Genomic DNA, 23422 nt, shown 5'->3' with positions numbered 1-23422 from the left:
CCACCTGTGCCTTCCTGCCTGCCCTTTCGATACAAAGTATATCCTTTGATGTTAGGCTCCCAACTATGGCCTTCTTTCAGGCATGACTCAGCGATGCCCACAATGTCATACGGACTAATTTCTAATTGCGTCATAAGCTCGTCCACCTTATTCTGAATGCTACACGTATTTAAATACGGCACCTTCAATCCTGCATTCTTTGCCCTTTTGAATTTTGTCTCTGTGGTACAATTTAACTCTTTGTCTGCATTTGTACTCACCTTTGGCTTGTCCTTCCTTTCTTTCTTTCTTTTTAAATCTTTTTATTGAGTAAGTATACAAAAAAGGTAAGCCATATAAACATTAATACAATGTTAAAGTACAATAAAATTCCAAAAGATAACAATACCAAAAAGAAAATACTACAAACAATGTAATTTAAGCATAAGAAACCAAGATAACATAATAGTATACTAGATTTTATATATATCAATGGAAAAAAAAAAGAAAAAAAACCCCCCAAAAAAAAACCCACCGTGCAACTACCTAAAAGCAAAGCAAAGCAATGGGCTAACTTGAAACCAAACAGAGTTAAACTTAAAATCACGTCCTCAATCCCGACCTCCATTAAAACAGTGAAAAAAAAACAAGAAGGGTAAATATTACATTAAATGAAAATATCGAATAAAAGGTCCCCAAATCTGTTCAAATTTAAATGAAGAATCATAAAGGTTACTTCTAATTTTCTCCAGATTCAAACATAAAATCGTCTGAGAAAACCAAAAAAAGGTAGTTGGAGCATTAAGCTCTTTCCAATGTTGTAAAATACATCTTTTCGCCATTAAAGTAAGAAATGCAATCATTCTACGGGCTGAAGGGGAAAGATTACTAGAAATTTTAGGTAGTCCAAAGATAGCAGTAATAGGGTGAGGAGAGATATCTATATTTAATACCTTAGAAATAATATTGAAAATATCTCTCCAAAAAGTTTCCAAAGTAGGGCAAGACCAAAACATATGAGTTAAAGAGGCTATCTGCCCCGAACATCTATCACAGAAAGGATTAATATGCGAGTAAAAACGCGCTAACTTATCTTTGGACATATGTGCTCTATGAACCACTTTAAATTGAATTAGGGAATGTTTAGCACAAATAGAGGAAATATTAACTAATTGTAAAATCTGCCCCCAATCATCCACAGAAATGGTAAGCCCCAATTCCTGTTCCCAATCTACCCTAATCTTATCAAATGGAGCTTTCCTAAGTTTCATAATAATATTATAAATCATAGCCGATGCACCTTTCTGACATGGATTAAGGTTAATTATCGAATCTAAAATATATATAGGAGGAAGCATTGGAAAGGAAGAAAGTATAGTACTTAGGAAATTTCTAACTTGTAAATATCTAAAAAAATGTATTCTTGATAAGTTATATTTATTAGATAATTGTTCAAAAGACATAAGGGAACCATCTAAAAATAAATCCAAAAACCGTAAAATACCCTTAGTCTTCCAAGTTTGAAAAGCGCGATCCGTAAAAGAGGGAGGAAAAAATATGTTACCTAAAATAGGAATCTCTAACCCGAATTGATTAAGATCAAAAAATTTTCTGAATTGAAACCAAATGCGCAAAGCATATTTAACTATCGGGTTAGAGACCTGCTTAAGGCGTTTCGAATCAAAAGGAAGAGAGGAACCTAAAATAGAACCAAGTGTATAACCCTGAACAGATTGTAATTCCAATGCTACCCATTTAGGAATAGATAGTATGTCCCGGTCAAGTAACCAAAATTTCATATGTCGAATATTAATAGCCCAATAATAAAATCTAAAGTTAGGTAATGCTAAACCTCCATCTCTCTTAGCTTTCTGTAAATGTATTTTACCCAGTCTCGGATTCTTATTCTGCCAAATAAATGAAGAAATTTTAGAGTCAGTCCTTCCTTACACTAATGTTACACCCATCATCTACTTGTAAGCCTGCTGACTTATCCTCAGCTCTGGTTCCCATCTAGTTTAACTTCAGTAATCTCTATTACTTCAGCACTTATTTGCAATAACACCACATCACTCGATCCACTTGACACCTAGTGTGCTGTCTGTTATTTCTTGGCACTGAGTTGTAACAGGGTAGCAAGTTACACAGCATCCACACAAACTGGGGTTCGGGGTGTAAGAGCCGTCCTAATATCACAGATTTGGCGGGATTGGAGTGTGTCTTCCCTAGATTTACATAGCCAAGGAAACCAGCGAGATTTCACATTGACTCATGAAAGATTTACAACCCTATCTACCTGTGATGCCACTTTCAATAAGTTATGTATCTGTATTCCAAGATCCCTTTATTCTGCAACACTCCTCAGTGTCCTATCGTTCACTGTGTAAGACCTACCCTGGATGAAGTGCAAAACCCCACAATTGTCTGCATTAAATTCCATCTGCCATTTTTCCAGCTGATCCCCCTGCAAGGCATGATAGCCTTCCTCACTGTCCACTACACCCCAATCTTGGTGTCATCCACAAGTTTGCTGATCCAGTTAACCACAATGTCATCCAGATCATTGATATAGATGATAAACACAAAGGTCCCAGCACCGATCCCTGCGGCACACCAATAATCACATTGGCAATGTAAATGACCTTACATTTCTCTACATTACATACCCGCTTCCATGTCCTTGTCAATTCTTGTAAAGTCAATAATACACCAAAGTCCCTCAACATCACCCTCCAACCACATTGACACCCAACATTTCATCATGAAAGTTGAATACTTTGTACTTCATCACACAATTTAAATTATTGATGTACATTGCAAACAATGGAGCCCCAGCACCCAAACCTTTGGAAACAGCCTTCCAAAACAATAATGACAGTTGACATCGACTGTTTTGCTAATAACTAATCAATTCATTCAACTATATTACATGAAATTATGGTATTGGGGTAACTATCTCATGTGAACATAAGAACATTAAGAATTAGGAGGAGTAGGCCATCCAGCCCATCGAACCTGCCCCGCCATTCAATAAGACCATGGCTGATCTGTCCGTAAACTCAGCTCCATCTACCTGCCTTTTCCCCATAACCCTTAATTCCCTTACTATGTAAAAACCTATCTAACTGTATCTTAAATCTATTTAGTGAAGAAGCCTCAACTGCTTCCCTGGGCAGATAATTCCACAGATTCACCCCTCTCTGGGAAAAACAATTTCTTCTCATCTCCATCCTAAACCTTCTCCCCTGAACCTTGAGGCAATGTCCCCTAGTTCTAGTTTCACCTACCAATGGAAACAACTTTCCTACTTCTATCTTATCTATCCCTTTCTTACCAATGTGTGAAGTGTCTTACTAAAGGCCTTGAAAAATACAACATAGAATTGCATTTTTTTTCCTTCTCTCTCTCTCTCTCTCTCTCTCTCTCACTCTCACTCACAATGCTGGAGGAACTCAGTAGACCAGGCAGCATCTATGCAAAAGAGCAAACAGTTGACGCTGAGACCCAAAACATTGACTGTTTACTCCTTTCCATAGATGCTGCCTGGCCTGCCGAGTACCTCCAGCATTATGAGTGTGTTGCTTGGATTTCCAGCATAAGCAGATTTTCTCTCATTTGTGATAGAATTATATAAACTCATCTACTTCACTATAAAAAACAGGACAGCACAGTGCAGGCCTTTTGGCCCACAATGTTGTGGGGATCTTTTAACCTACTCTAAGATCAAGATCCTTCCCTCCCATATAGTCCTCCATTTTTCTTTCATCCATGTGCTTTCTTAAATATCTCCAATATCACCATCCCTGGCAATGCATTCCATGCAGTTACCACTCAGATGGTAAAAAAATAACAACGTACCCCTGACATCCCCCTATACTTTCCTCCAATTACCTTAAAATTAGGCCCTCTCATATTGCGCATTTCCACCCTGGGAAAAAGTCTCCAGCTGTCCATTCTTTCTATGCCTTTTATTATCTTGTATACCTCTATCAAATCAACTCTCATCCTCTTTCTTCAAAAAAATAGTTCTAGTCCGCTCAACTTATCTTCATCAGACGTGCTCCCTAATCCAGGAAGCATACTGGAAACCTCTATGGAAATGAATAAACAGTCTATGTTTTGGGCCGAGACTCGTCTTCAGGAGTCAGGGCCTCGGCCCAAAACGTCGACTGTTTTTTTTTCATTTCCATAGATGCTGCCTGACCTACTGTGACCATCCAGTATTTTGTGTGTGTGTTGCTTTGGATTTCCAGCGTCTACAGAATTTCTCGGATTTATGACACTGAAAATCTCCTTCGCAGCCTCTCTAAAGTTTCCACATCCTTCCTATAATGAGGTGTGTTTTAATCCGAGCTTTACAGAGCTGCAACGTTACCTCACAGCTTTTGAACTCAATCCCTTCACTGATGAAGCCCAACACAGCATACACCTTTGTAACCACCTTATCAAGTTGTGGATAACTTAGAGGGATCTGTGGACATGGACCCTGATATCCACACGTTCCTCCACTCTGTTAAGAATCCTATCATTAACCTTATACTCTGCGTTTAATGTCAACCTTCACACTTTTCCAGTTTGAACTCTATCGGCCATTTCTCAACCCAGCTCTGCATCCTGTCAAGGTAACCTATGACAACCTTCTACACTATCCACAACACCACCAAACTTCCATGTTACTTGCAAACTTACTAAGCCAAACCTCCACTTCCTCAAAGAACAGCGGTCTCAGTACACCACTGGTCAGTGACCTCCAGACAGAACTTGCTCCATTTAATACCCCTCCTCTAACCCTTCTTTTGTGGGCAAGTCAATTCTGAATCCATGTAGTCAAGTTTCCATGGAACCCATGTTTCCTAACTTTTCAAATGAGCCTACTGTGGGAAATCTTGCCAATTGCTTTACACAGAAACCTATATGCTCTACATCCACTGCTCTACCTTCATTAATTTTCTTTGTTACTTCAAGGCATTTGTTACTTCTCGAAATGCTCATATATCCTATCTCTAAAAATCCTCTCCAATAGTTTATCACCTTTGATGTAAGACTCACTGGTCAATAATTCCCAGGATTTCCTTATTACTCATCTTGACAATGGAATAACACTTGGCACCCTCCAATCTTCTGGTACTATTCTGCGTCCAGTGAGGACGCAAAGATTGTCACCAACTGCACAGCAATCTCTTCCCTCACTTCCTGTAGGAACCTGAGATTTATCCCATCCAAACCCAGGGAATTACACAGTGCCTTGTAAAAGAATTCCAATCCCAACCCTTTGTTCACATAAATGAGTATTACAACCAGGGATTTTCATCAACTTAACTGATCATTTTTGTTTGTGATTCCCATGCTCCTTTCCCCTCCCCTCCACAGTAGAGCACAAAGAACAGGGAAAATTGTAAAGCAAGAATAGCTGAAAATTTAAAAACTGAAAAGTCAGCAGTTCAAAAGTATTCAACCTGCTTTGCTCAATACTTAGTTGAAAAACCTCTCGCAGCTATTACAGCCAGTAGTCTTTTTGGATAAATCACTAGCTTTGCACAATATGATGGAGCAAGATTTGCCCATTCCTCCTGGCAAAATTACTCAAGCTGCGCCAGGTTAGTTGGGGAGCAGCAGTGTACAGCAATACCGGGATCTTGCCGGAGATGTTCTGTTGGGTTATGGTCAGGACAGGACAGGACTGGACCACTGAAGGATATCAATCTGTTTTCATTAGAAATCCACTCCATAGTTGCTCTGGCAGTGTGCTTTGGTTTGCCTGCTGAAAGACCAACTTCCTCCCCCGTTTAGGCTTTCTGGCAGAGGCTAGCAGGTTTTTAATTCAGGATTTCTCTGTAATTACCAGCATTCCTCCACCATACTTTACAGTACGAATGGTGTTACCTGGCTGATGCACAATATTAGATTTACACCACACAGACCACTTGGTGCTGAGGCCAAAATGTCCACTTTAGTCTCATATGACCACAAGACCTTCTTCTACATCTTTACAATATCTTCTAAGTGACGGTTTGCAAATTCTCTACAACTAAGAATATGCTTTATTTTTAGTCCGGGCTTCTTCCTTGCTACTCTTCTAAAAACAATTCTGTGCAAGGCCCTAAGAGATTGTGGAGCCATGAATTTACCATCAATTACAGCCACTGACTCCTGCAGATCACTCAATAACCATTGTCTCCACAGTCGTGCCAGTCCTCCAGCAACTAACTTTAGAGGGACAGCCTGACCTAGGCAGTGTGACTGTGGTTTAGATTAGATTAGATGATGAGGACATGCAGTCCCCTTTTATTGTCATTTAGTAATGCATGCGTTAAGAAATGACACAATTTGTTCCTCCAGAATGGTATCACAGAAACACAAGACAAACCAAGCCTAAAAAAAAAACTGACAAAAACCACATAATTATAACAGATAGTTACAACAGTGCAAAGCAATACCGTAATTTGATGAAGAACAGGCCATGGGCACAGTAAAAGAAAAAGTCTCAAAGTCTAAAAGTTTCATATTTTTTCCATTTTCTCCACTGAATTCAGAGCCTTTGAAATGGTCTTGTACCCTTCCCCAGATTTCACATTTCCCTAACTAGTCTTGAATGCTCATTTATCTTCATTTTGGCTTGATCTGTTGAAAATCTATCATATTTTTGGACTTTACAGAAAGAGGGGATATTTATTCTTACGAATTCATCAAAAACATTTCCTGCATCAACAAATTGGGTGAATTAGTAATGTACTATACAGTAATGCACCTGAGAAAAGTTAGTATAGTAATTACAAAGTGGGTGAATACTTTTTCCAGCCTCAATTCTGATTTTTAATTGTTGACAGGTTTTGAAAATCTTGATGTGATTCACAAAGTTATATAGACTAACTCAAAAAATCCTACTTAGATACATATTAAATTTAGAAAATGAGACAGTAAAATGTGAAAATAGTTGTGGGGACTGAATACTTTTTCAAGGCACTGTATATCATAATGCTCTTCAACTTCCACGTATTCTCATCTATTAAGGTAACCCAATAAACAACATTTGTTAATCATTTAGTTTAAATATATCATGTTTACTTTGCATAATCATTACCATTAATAACAGATCCCAGAAATTTTTCCAACCATTGATGTCAGGTTAACAAGTCCATAGTTTCCAGTTTTAACAACACAGATGGGTCAAAGATGCAAGTTCCGCTATAGGGATAGAAGTAACTAGGGTCCAAAACAAAATGTAAAAACACAAATATGACAATTTTTCGATCACCATCTAAAATCAAAATCAAATTGGTACTTGGAGGAGATTAACATGATATTCCTTGAAATCCTCTTGGTCTAAAACTGATGAATTACACAAGCTAATACTTTTGCTCTATAATATTTGGCACAAAGGAAATGGAGCACAACAGCATAAATATTAGTAACATTTTCAGATTTGGCTATTTCACTAACATACACACACACACACACACACACACACACACAGTCTGGGTGGTGGGGTGGAGATACATCTCTACCAAAGGAGGTGCAATGCACTCCTTCCCTCCGCTAACCTGCATGTCACCCTTTGGCAAGCTGTAGTTCCTGTTTAGCCTTCACCATCAACCCCCCCCCCGCCCAAAACCGGAATCAGGGTCATGTGAAGCCATGGGAGCAGGTAGTGGATGTTCATATGAGCAGCTGGTGCATATCACAAGTCCTGGTTATGCAACCAGGCAGACAATCTCTGAGGAGTATTGATAATTGTTGGGGGTCTCCTGTCTTGTAAAGACACTGCCCAGAAGAAGGCAATGGCAAACCACTTCTGTAGAAAAATTTGCCAAGAACAATCATGGTCACAGAGAGACCACGATCACCCACGCCCACCCACGTCATACGACAAGGCACATATCAAACGATCGACAGACCATGAAGACCAAAAGATATAGGAGAAAAATTCAGCCATTTGGCCCCTATTGAGCCTGCTCTGCAGACACAGTAGAAGGTAAAAATAATACAAAATAAATTAAAAAGTAGTAAAGAAAATAGATTTTTGTACTATCAGGGTGTTAAATTTTGCAAACTGAGAACATGGCTGGAGTTTTGCTACCAATGGCTAACGATTTGATACTCTTTAAAACAACCAAGCCAAGGTTTCTTTAAAGCTACCCCATATTGAATGAATATATTCAATGTGCCAATACACTGTATTTTGTTACCTGGTTTCCTCCAAGACCATGGCATGTATACATTATTAGCTCTTTTCCACCTGCATTGTTTTCACCAGCGTCGAGACAGGTTTGCGAACCCTCATTTTTAATCTGAAATTGAAGGTAGGTTGGAGTGAGAAGAGAAAGAGTGACCTCCTTGTAGAGCTAGAACTACACTTTGACTGAACAAAGGTTTGTAACTTACTTTTTACATAAATAGAACAGCTTTTAGTTCAGAAGGTTGAGTATTCAATGGTTTAATTTAATATCAAAGAATGCAACTTGAAATTCTTACTCATCACAGACATCCACAAAACGGAAAACTTCAATGAGTGATAGAAAACAATGGAACCCCAAAGCCACCCTTGCCCTGCACAAGCAGCAAAAGCATCAACCCTTCCTCCACTTGTTTCAGCAAAAAGCATCAGCCCCCACCACCCACCAAGCAACCAATAGCAAAGCCCCCCAGAGACAATGATCTAGAGTCCATCAAAAAAACACTGTTCATCCCAACACTTCAACATCTCACAGGCTCTCTATCTTACTAATGAGGGAGGGAGGGTGGGAGAGATAACGCTCCTGCCACAGCGAGAAGGGAGGCCAACAGCTCAACGTTACAGTCTGCAGCGTTGCTTATTTCGACAGCAGCATACACTGCTGTCTCGATGTTCCGATCTCCCACAACGTTTCAGTCGGCGACACCAATTGTGACTCGAACCAATTCAGCACAATTTATATTTCAATTGAAAACACTCAGTTAAATATTGTAGATATTTAGTGATGATCCAGTAAAGTATAAAAATCAGATTCTCAAATAATTGATGGTTCAAGTATAACATTAGGAAAATAGAAAATGTTAAATTAAGTAAATCGATAATTTAAACAAATTCCAAAGCTCAAATGCCCAAAATGCCATCAAAAATCCTATACAATAATTCTTGTACCGTAGAAAATATATTGTATAAATATACTTAAATAGAAAAAAAAATACTTACAGCACCAAAATGTTGAGGAGACTGCTCAGGTGTAAATAACTCTGGATAAACATTCTTCAGGTACCAAGTGAAGTTCTTACATTGCAAACGTTGTTTTAGCTCAAGCCTTTCTGTAATGTCTCCAAAAGTTTTCTGTTTTAAAAAAAAGTTACCATTAGCACCTACTATCTGAATACTCTTCCCATCACGCCAACTACAAGACACAAGATCTATAAAAGAAATCTCATTTGATGAAGTGTAACACATATAAAATGCTGGAGGAGTTCTACAGTTGTGTATCACTGTGGACACCATTTTGTGTGTTCCTCTGGAAGATGCTGCCTGACGCGAGTTCCTCCAGCAGTCGCTATGCGTTACACTGGATTTCCAGCATCTGCTGAATCTTCTGTGTTTATCTTCCGATGAAGTGCTCCTTTTTGAAAATTGCCAGATTAACCAGTTCCTTAACAGCTTTTCTTACCCTGTACCTAAAGTACACTAATGTTTAATTGTTTCCTTAAGATAACATTTAAATAAAAAAGCCACTTTGAATGATTTCTCAGGTAATTATTCAAGTAGCATAATATATTACCTTTGAACAATGGATGGATGCAATTAAGAGCTTTTTCTCTATACAGTTTAAATATGTAATACTGCAATTGCTCTTTAATTCTCAAACTGTCTGCACTTTTGACTAATATTGAGTAAATTTAATGTAATATTCAGTATCATCATTATGTGCCTTGTCCTATGACGTGGGCGATCATAGTCTGCATCTACTGTCCGCGGGGAAGACCTCCTTAATGTTGTTGTTCTTATTCTTTTCTCTATCTGTGATCATAATTGCTTTTGGCAAGTTTTTCTACAGAAGTGGTTTGCCATTGCCACCTCCTGAGCAATGTCTTTACAAGATGGGTGACCCCGGCTATTATTAATATCCTTCAGAGATTGTCTGCCTGGCATCAGTACTCACATGACCAGGAATAGTGATGTGCACCACCTGCTCTCAGATTCATGCGACCTGACTGGGGTGCTAAGCAGGTGGTACATTTTACTCAAGCTAGCAAAGGGAAGGAGTGTCTTGCACACATGCAAATTTTGGGTTCCTTTATGCATTACCTCATTGGATGCACAAAGGACCAAAATGAAAACTGCTCACTGAACAACTTGCCTAATTCCATAGCATCTGATTATTTTTCATTGAAAAGAGTTTGATGCTACTAGATAGAGTTAAGGAAGGGACTGAGTGTGGGGAAGCAACAGAAGAGGAGGTCCATCATAACAGGTGAGAGTGCACAAGATCCTTTTGTTACCAGTGCTTGAGGATTTTTTTTTGACAAGGTTGATACTTCTGAGAGTAATTTTTAATTTTGAGAGTTGGTTTCCTTCATTTGGAAAGTCTAAAACTCAGGGTCACAGTCTCTGGCTGAAGGGTTCAGATACAGAGCGATTTCTTCACATAGCGAGCTGAGAACCTTTGGAATTATCTGCACCACAGTGAGGCATTTGCTCAGCTGATGAAGAATTGGTAATTACAGTTAACGGAATTGAGCATAAAGGATATGGGAAGAGAATGGAAAATGGACAAGGCCGAAGTTAATTTCTCAACCATGAAATAATTTTGCTCTGCTGTGAGATTTGCAGTTCATCTGTTTAATTATTGATTGAGTGAGGTACAGTGCTCTTCCAGCCCTTCAAGACTTGCTGCCCACCAATCCCCTGATATAACCCTAGCCTAATCGCTGGTCAATTTACGACGACGAGTTAACCTCCTTTGGACTGTGGAAGCACCCGGAGAAAACCCACATGGTCACATGGAGAACGTGTAAATTCCTTGCAGGCACTGGCAGGAACTGAACCCGAGTTGTCAGTATTGTAAGGTTTTTAAAATTTCTATTCCTGTAATAAACAGAACTACAGCAATGAAGTAGCCACTGATACCAAACTTTTGAAACAATTGTTGCAACTTTTAATATAATGGACAATGTAGCAGTTTCTGTTGAATGCTGTATGAACTTTTGATGTGTCTATCTTGACAACCTTTGAACTCAAGTCTCCATTTTCTTGTGAGCAATTTATGATATAAAAGATCCTTTTAATGGTTCTTTTGTGATATAAAAGGTTTTTTTTAAATCATGGACAAGCAATTTGTTATTTTTCTTAAAAATCCAATGACTGCTCATGACATGTGCCAGGAAGGCACAAACACAATAAACTCTGCAGACGATGGAAATCCAAAGCAACACACACAAAATGCCAGAGGAACTCCGTAGGTCGGGCAGCATCTATGGAAATGAATAAACAGTCAAAATTTTGGGCCAAGACCCTTCTTTAGGACTGAAAGGGAAGGGGGAAGGTGCCAAGATTAAAAGGTGGGAGGACGGGAAGGAGGCTGATAGGTGAAGAGTGGGTCTGGGTGAGCACATGGTCGAAGGGTCAGAGGGCAGCAGAGATCACAGAGGGGGAAGCAGTGAGAGCTCAAGTTCAAAGTAAAATTTATTATCAGAGTACATACATGTCACCACATACAACCCTGAGATTCTTTTTTCCTACGGGCATACATAGCAAATCCATAGAGCACTAACTGTAAACATCAGGAACTCTAAACTATAAACTGTGCAAATGCAGATATAAATAAATAGCAATAAATAAAAAGCATGAAATAATACAAGAGTCCTTAAGTGAGTATAGTTGGCCCCTTTTGTTCAAGAGCCTGATGGTTTAGGGGTAGTAACTGGTTTTGAACTTGGTACTGCAAGTCCTGAGGCATTTGTACCTTCTACCTGATGCCAGCAGCGAGAAAAGAGCATGGCCTGGGTGGTGAGGATCTTTGATGATAGATGCTGCTTTTCTATGGCAACATTTCATGTAGATGTGCTCAATGAATGCGAGGGTTTTATCGGGTGATGTACTGGACCAAATCCACTGCCTTTTGTAGGATTTTCCCCTCAAGGGCATTGGTGTTCCCATACCAGGCCATAATGCAGCCAGTCAGCACACTGTCCACTACTGTCTGTCTGTTTAGGTACCATATCCGATGCAGATGTTGGTGACCATGGTTTTCCATATAGATCTATCCCTTGCTCTTTGGATGACTTCCATTTCCTCAATGTGTGGCCATCCAGCTAGGCTTTTGATGTACATAAGCCAAGGCCTTCCTCTAGGTTTGCTCCCCTCGATCTTTCCAGAGAGCATGAGTTTTTCTAGTTCATCTTTCCGTATGATGTGTCCTAGGAATCTGAGTCGTCTTTCTCTTATTGTTGGTATGAGTGATCAAGCTGCTTGGGCTCTTCTGAGAACTTCTTCATTTGATGTGTGTGTGGTCCATGATATTTTTAACATTCTCCTGTAGGACCATAATTCAGCTGCTTCTAGTCTCTTTTCCATTGCTGGGGAAATGGTCCAGCAATCACTTCCATAAGTCAGGATAGAATAAATGTAGCACTGCAGTATTCTGTTTTCAGTGTACGTGGTCATCTTTCTGTCTGTTAATATGGTCTTCATTTTTGGAAAGCTTCTTTCGCCATTGCTATTCTGTATTTGATATCTGTGTCACACCTGCCATCACTTGTTATTAGGCTGTCAAGATATTTGAATTTGTTGTCTTGTTTGATGTTTGTATTTCCGATCTTGATCACACATTGTGGGATGTTTGTCTTTCTGGAGATGACCATGCTTTCTGTCTTCTTGGTGTTGATTGAGAAGCCTCTGCGATTACTTTCTGCTGCCACTATAGTGAGTAGTTCTTGAAGTTTTGTTTCTGAGTCAGCTATTAGTACGATGTCATCAGCATATCTGATGTTATTTATATTATGGCCTCCAATTGTGAATCCTTTCATGTCTTTGATACTTCTCAAGATATTTTCACTATACAGGTTGAATAAGTCTGGCGAAAAGACACAAACTTGCCTGACTCCTCTCATGATATTCACATACTCACTCACTTTTCCTTCTAGTCTGATGGATGCTGTCTGGTCCCAGTACAAGTTTCTTAAGAAACGTACATCTTTCCCATCTATGTCAAGACCTTGAAGCATTTCCAGAAGATCTTGGTATCTGACAGTGTCAAAAGCTTTCGTATAGTCGATGAAATATAGGTAGATGTCTTTTTGTACCTGGATGGCTTGTTCACAGATCATCCGCAGCATGAAAATTCACCATTTCTGTGGATGATTGGGGGCAGATTTTACAATTAGTTAATACTTCCTCTATTTGTGCTAAACATTCCCTAATTCAATTTAAAGTGGTTCATAGAGCACATATGTCCAAAGATAAGTTAGCGCGTTTTTACTCGCATATTAATCCTTTTTGTGATAGATGTTCGGGGCAGATAGCCTCTTTAACTCATATGTTTTGGTCTTGTCCTACTTTGGAAACTTTTTGGAGAGATATTTTTAATATTATTTCTAAGGTATTAAATATAGATATCTCTCCTCACCCTATTACTGCTATCTTTGGACTTCCTAAAATTTCTAGTAATCTTTCCCCTTCAGCCCGTAGAATGATCGCATTTCTTACTTTAATGGCGAAGAGGTGTATTTTACAACATTGGAAAGAGCTTAATGCTCCAACTACCTTTTTTTGGTTCTCTCAGACGATTTTATGTTTGAATCTGGAGAAAATTAGAAGCAACCTTTATGGACCTTTTATTCGATATTTTCATTTAATGTAATACGTACCCTTCTTGTTTTTTTTCACTGTTTTTAAAGGAGGTCGGGATTGAGGACGTGATTTTAAGTTTAACTCTGTTTGGTTTCAAGTTAGCCCATTGCTTTGCTTTGCTTTTAGTTAGTTGCACGGTGGGTTTTTTTTGGGGGGGGTTTTTTTTTCTTTTTTTTCCATTGATATATATATAAAATTTAGTATACTATTATGTTATCTTGGTTTTTTATGTTTAAATTACATTGTTTGTAGTATTTTTTCTGGTATTGATACCTTCTGGAATTCTATTATATTTTAACATTGTATTAATGTTTATATGGTTTACCTTTTTGTATACTTATTCAATAAAAAGATTTAAAAAGAAAGAAAAGCATGAAAATTGCATTTCTGGTTCCAGTGTTTTCCACAAAGCCGCATTGTTCTTTACTGATTTCTGGTTTTATACAGCGTCTTGCTCTCATCATGATTACTCTGAGAATAATTTTTGTCACATGGCTCATCAGGCTTATTTTACAATGTAACTCACATTCTGTTGCTCCCTCTTTCTTTGGAAGTGTGATGAACACTGATTTACTTAAATCATCAGGCATCTCCCCATGATCATAGATTTTATTTGCTATTTCTGTTATTTTCTCTATTCCAAAGTCTTCTAAGGCCAGTATCATTTCAACAGCGATGTTGTCTGGACCAGTTGCTCTGTTATGTTTTGTTTTATTTATGGCTGCCCGACTTTCTGATTTTAGAATGTTAGGTCCTTCGAGATTCTTCAGTTCGGTTTTTCTCCTCTTTGGTCTTTAAAAAGTTCTTTCATATATTCCGTCCATCTGTTTAGGATTTCCTCTTTGCTCATAATTAAGCTGCTGTCTTTTGCCTTCATGCATCCACTTGCTGAGCAAGGTAGTTTCCCCGTTAGTTCTTTGTAGCATTTCTATCTCTGAGCATTTCTCATTTAGCCATCTGTCTTTAGCTTCTCTGCATTTTCTTTCTATTCAGCTTTTTATTCAGAAGTCAGCATCCTAGGCCTAAGTGAAATAAGATGGAAAGACACTGGAGTATTCTAATCAGACGACTACAGGATGATATACTCTGGTGGAGATAAACATGAAAAGGGTGTTGCAATCATCTTAGACAAAGAAACATCCAAGAGCCTGCTAGGATACTGGCATATCTCAGACAGAATGATGCTAATCAAACTAAAAGGACAACAAAACAACATCTCTATCATCCAAGTATATGCACCCACAATGGGAAGCTCTGAGGAAGAAACTGATGCCTTCTACCACTCCCTAGACAAAGCACTAGAAGAATGCAAATCACAAGAAGCCATCATAGTCATGGGCGACATCAATGCAAAAGCTGGTGAGGGAAGAGAAGACCATATTGTTGGAGACCAGGGATTGGGAGAAAGAAATGAAAGAGGAGAAAAGCTTATATCATGGTGTAAAACAAACAATCAGATAATCACCAGCACTTGGTTTAAACAACATCCAAGAAGGAAATGGACATGGAGAAACCCAGATGGGAACAACAGAAGTCAAATCAACTACATAACAATCAGTAACAGATTCAAAAACTCGATAACTCAATCTAAAAGCTACCCTGGAGCAGACTGTGGAAGCGACCACATACCAGTCATTTGCAAAATGAAAATAAAGATGAGAAAATTAAAGAAACCAAAAAGATCAGAATACATAATCAAGGTGAAAAACCGTTTTCAATTGCTGCAGGATGAAGGAGGCAAATCTTCCTGGGACATACTGAAGGAATCCATGGTTGAACCTGCAAAAGAAACCATCCCACGAAAAGAACGGAAAAGTGAGAAGAAATTGGTAACTGAAGATGTAATACAATTGAAGCAACAAAAGCAGACCATCAAACCAAGAGACAGCGAAGAATACAAACAACTGTCCACTATACATCTGTAAAAGTTTGCCAAGGTTTTCACTGAATTTCTGAAGAGAAGATTTAAACTTCTTCAGGGTAGGCATCTCTCAAAGAGTCTTCACAGTGGAACAGCAAATCATAAACACAAGAGATTCTGCAGATGCTGGAAATCCAAAGCAACACACACACAATGCTGGAGAAACTCAGCTGGTCAGGCAGCTTCTACGGAAATGAGTAAACAGTCGACATTTCGGGCTGAGACCCTGCTTCCGGACTGAAAAGGAAGGGGAAAGACGCCAGAATAAAGAAAGGTAGGTAGAGGGGAAGGAGGCAAGCAGTTGGCAATTTTGTTTTAGTTAGTGGAAACAGCAGAACAGTGACCATGTTAATGTTCAGATAGAAACTCAAAGTTCAAACAATGTTGCAATATAATTTAGGGACAAGCTGCAAAATAAAGGATTTACATTGACATGTGATTAGTTTTATTCAAGCTTTAGATAAAGTTGGGAATGCACATGGGAGGAAAAGGGAAGATGGGATAAAACACACCTGATAATAATGGAGAAAAGAGGCTAGGAATAACAGTCCACAGAAGTAACCTAAAACTTGCCCATGGGAGAACTTCCAGGACTCACTGCAAGCAGTTGAAGTGATACTCATCATCACCTTCAAGGGTGGTTGAGAACGTTACAAAAAAAAAAGAACCATTCACTACATCCAATCTTATGAATGAATAGATTTTCCTGAAACATTTCTAATGTTCTAATCAAAATGTATGGAGATTTTTATTCATTTATTTGTTGAGATACAGCATGGAATAGACCCTTCCGTTCCTTTAAGCCGCGCTGTCCAGCAACCACCGATTTAACCCTAGCCGAAACACGGGACAATGCACAATCCATACGTCTTATACCCAGGTCGTCGGTGCTGTAAAGCGTTGTGCTAACCACTATGCTACCGTGCCATCCCGTTATGTTGAATGTGCTATAATGCAATTCAGCAAGTCAGGCAGGGGAATAAACAGTCGATGTTTTCAGCCTTCATTAGAGGTGTCCAAGATGTTGACTGTTTATTCCCCTCCATAGATGCTGCACGACTTGTTGAGTTCCTCCAACATTTTGTATGTTTCTCTCAAGATTTCCAGGATCTGCAGAATCTCTTGTGGCTACAATACATCTTGTGGCTCTGATGCTACAGAATACAGACAACTTTATTTGGCAGCAGTTATGCGCCAGCTTAAAATTTATAACTTTGATACAAAAATAACTAGCTTTCAAAACAGCTAGGTTACAACATTACTGCTATGATCAAAACTTTCATTCTAAATAAAATATTCTGACAAAGACCGGCAAGATGTGTTGTGTTTTATAACTTCAAAACATTAAACTAATTCAAAGGAATTAGCAGGAGTCTGAAACATGGGCCTAACTCTGTGTTTACTTCAAGCAAGGTGCACATATACCACACTGTAGCATGATGACATATGCAATTAGTGTATTTTTACACATAACCCATAATTATTTAAATGACTAAGAATGCTTAAACAATATATACATGATTACTCTAATATAAGCGAAATATTAAATGCACAAGATGGTATCTTCGTAAGACTTTCATCAGAACTATGATTCAGAGAAACAAAGTAAAGAAAGTTAACAAGGCAAAGAGAAAATAGAAACCAGGAGAGATATAATAAAAAAAATTGAAGTTCAAGGTGGACGTTCATGAAGGAGAAGCAATAAGTTAGATTCTGCAATGCTTTGTTTTTGAGTTTATTCTCTATGGTCTTTAAGTGAAATAAATTTTGAACTTTCAGAGCAATATACCAATAGGTACTTTGTTAACATGTACATTTGAAAATACGTGCACTTAATTCTTCTACCCATTTAAATTGAACGTCTTTAAAATTTTAATCTCAAAAGCTAAAAAAAAGTTGCTAGCTCAATCGTTAAGTTGCAATAATTTAATAAATTATGCATGTATTGATTTTCACAATTCCACCCACCTCTTTGAACATCTGCATTGCTTGATTATTTCGTCTGTAAAATATCAGTTTGTAGTCGTCCATCCATACCTCAGCCAGCCGTACCAAATTACGGGCTATGACCTGAGTACCTTTGGGGAAAGTATGGGGGCTTTTGCTACGGAAGACGTGACCTACGACAGAACATGGTAGTATTTCTAATTGTCCACCACATAGCCATACCTGTTGGTAAATGAAGGGAATTAAAGTGTTTCAACATGGTAATGAACACATTAAACAGTTCAAGCAACACTGGTACACAACTGATAAAAGCAACGATATATTTGTTTGTGAAATAACTATTTCAAAATGACTACCATGCTGCTCTGTTGGAAGTTTATGATTTGAATTAAAAAAACAATGTCTTCACAAACATTTGTAAACATGGTACAATGATGTACTTTTATACAACTTTACTTCAGCTAAGAGATGTGACTCTCCACAATCAAAAAAAACTTTGCTATTAGTTTTCATGCAGATAACCCCATTAATGTCCTGTTCGAAAAACAACAGAACCTGGGCCTCTGTACCTCCCTCTGCAATTGGATCCTCTACTTCCTAACCAGAAGACCACAATCTGTGCTGATTGGTGATAACATCTCCACCTCGCTGGCAATCAACACTGGTGTTTCGCAGGGAAGTGTGTTTAGCGAATTGTTCTCTCTCTCTAATATGTCACATTTTCATTGTCTTTGTCTTTTTCACTTTTCTCTTAAATTTTCTCTAGTTTTTCCAAGTTCTAATGGAAGCTCCTCAAACTGCAAGTATAGCTCTGCTGCTCTCTCTCAGAACATGTTGCCTGGCCTGAGTAATTTAACTTATCAACGCAAACACGAGGAAATCTGCAGATGCTGGAAATTCAAGCAACAAACATAAAAATTACTGGTGGAATGCATCAGGCCAGGCAGCATCTATAGGAAGAGGTACAATCGACGTTTCAGGCCGAGACCCTTCGTCAGGACAAATTGTACAAGGAAATGTTTCCTTAAGCTTGTTATAGCCAGGGAATGTACTGGGGATAAGCTCCCACCACCTATTAAATGCTTCCAATGGCACGGTCTCAAATAGCCTCTGACAACCAAGTCCAGCTCCCAGCCTTCACAGGTGGCTTAGCTACCATGACCAGTGGAACCGTTTTTACTGACAGGGGAAGGGCAAAGGCGGGTTACTGGCACCTTTAAACCAGCAGCTTTGGGCAGATGGGGCTCATCAGCCATAGTTGGCTGCTCATCTAAGAGAAGGAAAACTACGATCTTAATCTCCGCTGCCTTGCGACTATACTCACTCATGGGGAAGGCATTGAGAGTAAACCCAGAGGGAAAATTTGGATCTGGAGTCTCTAAGGCAGTCCTCCTATGTTGAGTTCAACAACGACTGGCAACTACTGTGATGCTGCTGGTGCCAAACTGTATCAGTCTCAATGGTTCCTTTGGGTGGAGAGGGAGAGCTTGCTACATGGGCAACAGCTTGCTCTCCATATTGTACTGCCAGGTTTACATATCTACACAGCTAGGGCACAACATCCATGGTGGACCCTGAGCTATGGTGGCATCTCTACAAGGAACTGGCAATGGCTCAACCTTCGACTGCATTTATTAAAAGTTGGATGAATTAGGAAACTCCGTTCAAAGTGTAGAATGTAACAGATGACTAAGATGAAAATTTACAAAATGAATTGGCAAATCAACTGAGAAAGAAATTTATTGTATACAAATAGGAGACAAATTGCAACCTAAAAATGGATTTAACATCTATCTTCTCAATTACAAAAATCCACAGTAAGAAAGAGAAGTAGACCATATGGCATCCTCATATGGAGAGGGGGGAAGAGACGAAGAATTGGTTCTGGATGCGAGTATGAATTTTTTTGGAATATCAAGATCCACCAAACAAAACATTCCTCTGGAACTCTGTGCACAACACAGTACAAATATCTCAAACAGATAACAAATAAAGTAATACTACCAACTAGTAAATTAACAAATTATAAAGTGCATTTAAGACACTAAAAAACAAACAGTAGAGTGCTTCATACATAATGAGACCTGGGTGCTGGCAGCGAGTTCGGCCTGGGGAGGGGGAAGAAGCTGTTTCTCTTCCTAACATTCCTTGTCCTAGTGCCACAGAACATCCTGCCTAACATGTCTGATGGCTCTGGTGCTCATGACTCACAGAGGTGACCAGACTGGAATTGATCAATAATGGAGGAGTGGTAAAAATGGCAATATTTTCACAAAAGGGATTTCTCTCATTAGTTATCAGTGTTTGGTGGCCGACAACTGTTACATGATGCTCGCCGCAGGTAAATGGTAGCCTACAGTAGAATTCCAGGGCAATTCATTGTAAGCTACTAGCCGGTGTGTGGTACAGTGGCATCTGCATTGGACTTGGAGGTGACTAGTCTCAGGCTCGAATCTGGCCGGCTCCCTGCGCGTCTTCCATCCATGCTGGGTAGCAAATTGGCCTCGTAAAAAAAAACAGACAACTGCTAAAGAAACGGCAAGATTGCTGCCCAATGCGCCCCAAGATGTGGAGAAGAGCAACAACTCATTGCAGGTGATCACTTTGTACTGAAAGAGCTACTTTAGATGATTATACCAATACCAAAGTCAATCATTTCAAAAGGCTCCCTTTACTTCCAATTAAGAAACTTATGTCCTCCATATATATCTCTATTTATATTTGTGCAACAGCAAATATCAATCTTGTTTAAAAATGTTAAGCATAGATTGTCACAGTGGTGATAAAGTACAGTACCATGGGAAACCAATACCATAATTCCTTCTAATACGCTCTGTGTACATATCTGACAATAGTGACTGCAGTACATTGCAGAGAGCAGCATAATATTTGCAAACCAATTTATATACCTATTAGACTTAGTCTTATGTACAATGCACTTTGCCATCTTCAGCAAATATATTCATGAGTATAATTGTATGAATATAATTGATGACTTTTCCTTTTCTATACATGGAAAGACGACAAATTAAAAAGAAAACAGTTCCTGATTAACAAAGCTATTCACCTGCAAGTGCATAAATCACCCTAACCCAAAATCACTGAAGTTAATTCCGTCACTATATAGAACAAGAACACTTGCTGCTGAAATATTTTGACAGACATCTCCAAAGTTCAAATTTAACTTTTGATTGACTGAACAAAGTCACAGTGATGAGAGCTGTGCAACACAACCTTAGAGGAGACCCAATTTTCTGCTTCCATATTTCCAGATCCCAATGATAGAATACAGTGATTTAAAATGGAAGATTTTGAATCCATGTGATGATGGAATTCTAAATCTTCCATTTTGAGAAACTCATGCACAAAGTAAAACACAAAACCAAACACTTACCCTGAAGGACATTTCGATGTTCTCACCACCCCATATTTCCATCTGATCATCATAGGCACCTATGTGTTCAAAATATTGCTTGGAGATAGCAAATAGCCCACCAGCAAACGTTGGTGACCTGCAAAGTGAAAGCAAGAAACTATACCATTTGCTACATGTTCAAGGAGCTGCTTGTCCAAATAGTTAATTAGATCATAGTTCAATTGCTGTACACCCTTCTCATCACCACAGTAGAGGAAGAAAGCAGCACTGAGGAGCACGGAGGTGATTTTGAAAACCAGGGTTGGAGAATTGGAGAATTATAGATTCGAGAGATTTAAGTTGAAGTCATTTTATTTGAAACAAAAAGAAAAACTGAGAATGTAAAATGAACATTAAGTCCTGGAGAATAAACACTCGTTTGCTCGTTACATGCAGTGTCACATGACATAGTCGATCAAGGTCTTTTCATGATTATGATTGTTCTTGGCAAATTTTTCGACAGAAGTGGTTTGTCATTGCCTTCTGGGCAGTGTCTTTACAAGACGGGTGACCTCATCCATTATCAATACTCTTCAGAAATTGTCTGACTGGAATCAGCGGTCGCATAACCAGGACGTGTGATATGTACCGGCTGCTCATACGACCATCCACCACCTGCTCCCATGGCTCCATTTGACTCTGATCAGAGTGGGGGGGGAGCTAAGCAGGTGCTACACCTTGCCCAAGGGTGACCTGCAGACTAGCAGAGGGAAAGAGTGCCTTACACCTCCTTGGGTAGAGACATCTCTCTGCCTCATCATCCATGAATAAACATTAAAGAGCCATTTCCAGTTGTCAGTAACTAGCCAGTGTAGATTTAAATTCATTGATGAAAGAATTAGAGGGGAGTTGAGAGAAAAAAAAATTGAGGGAAAAAAAACTTATTTAATGAGTAGCAGAGGTCTGGAAGTAACTGCCTGACAGGATGACGGAACCATATTTTTTTACAACGCAGTTGAATAACTACTTGTAATACTCTGCGATCTGGCAGTGACTGGAGTAAGGCTCAGGAGGGCCTCCAGAGAGTTGGCTGTGGCCGAGGAGGAAGGACAGAAATTGGGGGTTCAACGAACATTGAAAGCTACAGGGGGTGGCAGGGAGACGTTCCTGCCGTTGCTCAGCCACCAGAGAATGTACCGGGGCTAAGGGAGTGAACCATCAGTGAATAGTGGTCCCTGGCTGATGACCCTGTAGCTGACCTACGTGCACAATTGGAGGTAATGCAAGCAGCAACGCCAAGCAGGAAAAAATCTTCCTCCAAATCTCATTGGGCTTTAAACCAAGTGTTGAATTAAAATTTTCAGCACAAGCCAAATGTGTTTCAAATTGACTGCACATTTTGAAAATTTAAACTTACTTTATAGGATAAGTTTCATCTTTTCTTCTTTTCTTCTCATGATTAGGGAGAGCTTCCCATCCAAATGACAGACTCCAATCAAAGTTACCCCTGTTATGATTTTGTCCGTATGGATTTGGTTTCATCACTTCAAAAGTTTTGAGATCAATGTTGGAGATATCTGGGCTCACTACAGCAGTATAATTCTCAGCAATTCTGCTAAGCAAAGGCTCCAACCAACCATTGAAACATTCACCTGTGGGGAAGTGGGGGGGGTGGTGGTTGAAAGATGTGTTAGTGACAGTGCTTTATTGATTCTCGACAAATATCCAGCTGAATACATACAATCTTAATTGACATACCATAACATATATTATGTATTGTCTAATGTTTTTAAGTTACAATACATAATATATGTTATGGTATGTCAATTCAGAGGAAAACACACAAGTTCAGGAATATAGATGCAAATTCGTCTTTAAATGAGGCAGACCGACACACACAATTGAAATAGCAAATACACAATAATATACATTTTATTTTAACAATTTTAGAATGCTAATAGCAAGACATCTTTATTTTTAGCTCCAAGCAGCTTGAATGGCTTCTGAATAAGCCAGCCATTACGTTTTCATTTTTCTCTACAGAGATTACTTCAGTATCAACTGCTTCCTTTCCAGAAGACAAACAATTTCAACGCACACAAAACTTATCAATCAAACACCTCAGACCATATGGAAAGTTTGGGGAAAATGGGGAAGAAATTTTAAACAAAATGTACTCTTCACAACCAGTTTCTTTGGATTGAATTGAGAGAAACCAGATAAAACAATACCTCATTTAATTACTTTGGAGCAAACTTTCTCTGACAGTGTAAACCTTAAACCAATCTAAGATTTCACACTTGTAAGTAACTAATTAACGTAAACAAAATTTGATGCTGTTTTTCTCAGATCAATAAGGTCATGCCATGCCCCTTGATTCTTTTTTTTGACAAAATAGCTTCCAAAT

At 38.8% G+C, this 23422-nt stretch overlaps 1 protein-coding gene across 1 annotated transcript in view; it reads right to left on the bottom strand.

Annotated features, from left to right (window-relative positions):
- Positions 1-23422, bottom strand: part of galnt3 (UDP-N-acetyl-alpha-D-galactosamine:polypeptide N-acetylgalactosaminyltransferase 3 (GalNAc-T3)) — a 45001-nt gene that overhangs the window by 8290 nt on the left and 13289 nt on the right. Inside the window, exons 5-9 of the mRNA XM_063050146.1 lie at positions 22433-22667; positions 21055-21172; positions 17682-17882; positions 9152-9283; positions 8166-8267 (exon numbers count right to left, since the gene is read on the bottom strand). Coding sequence (XP_062906216.1) covers positions 8166-8267; positions 9152-9283; positions 17682-17882; positions 21055-21172; positions 22433-22667 — 788 coding nt within the window. The remainder of the gene's footprint in view (positions 1-8165; positions 8268-9151; positions 9284-17681; positions 17883-21054; positions 21173-22432; positions 22668-23422) is intronic.

Source organism: Mobula hypostoma, chromosome 6, assembly GCF_963921235.1.
Source record: "Mobula hypostoma chromosome 6, sMobHyp1.1, whole genome shotgun sequence".
Lineage (NCBI taxonomy): Eukaryota > Metazoa > Chordata > Chondrichthyes > Myliobatiformes > Myliobatidae > Mobula > Mobula hypostoma.
Note: the sequence above shows the minus strand (reverse complement) of the source record. Positions and strands in the feature narration are given on the sequence as shown.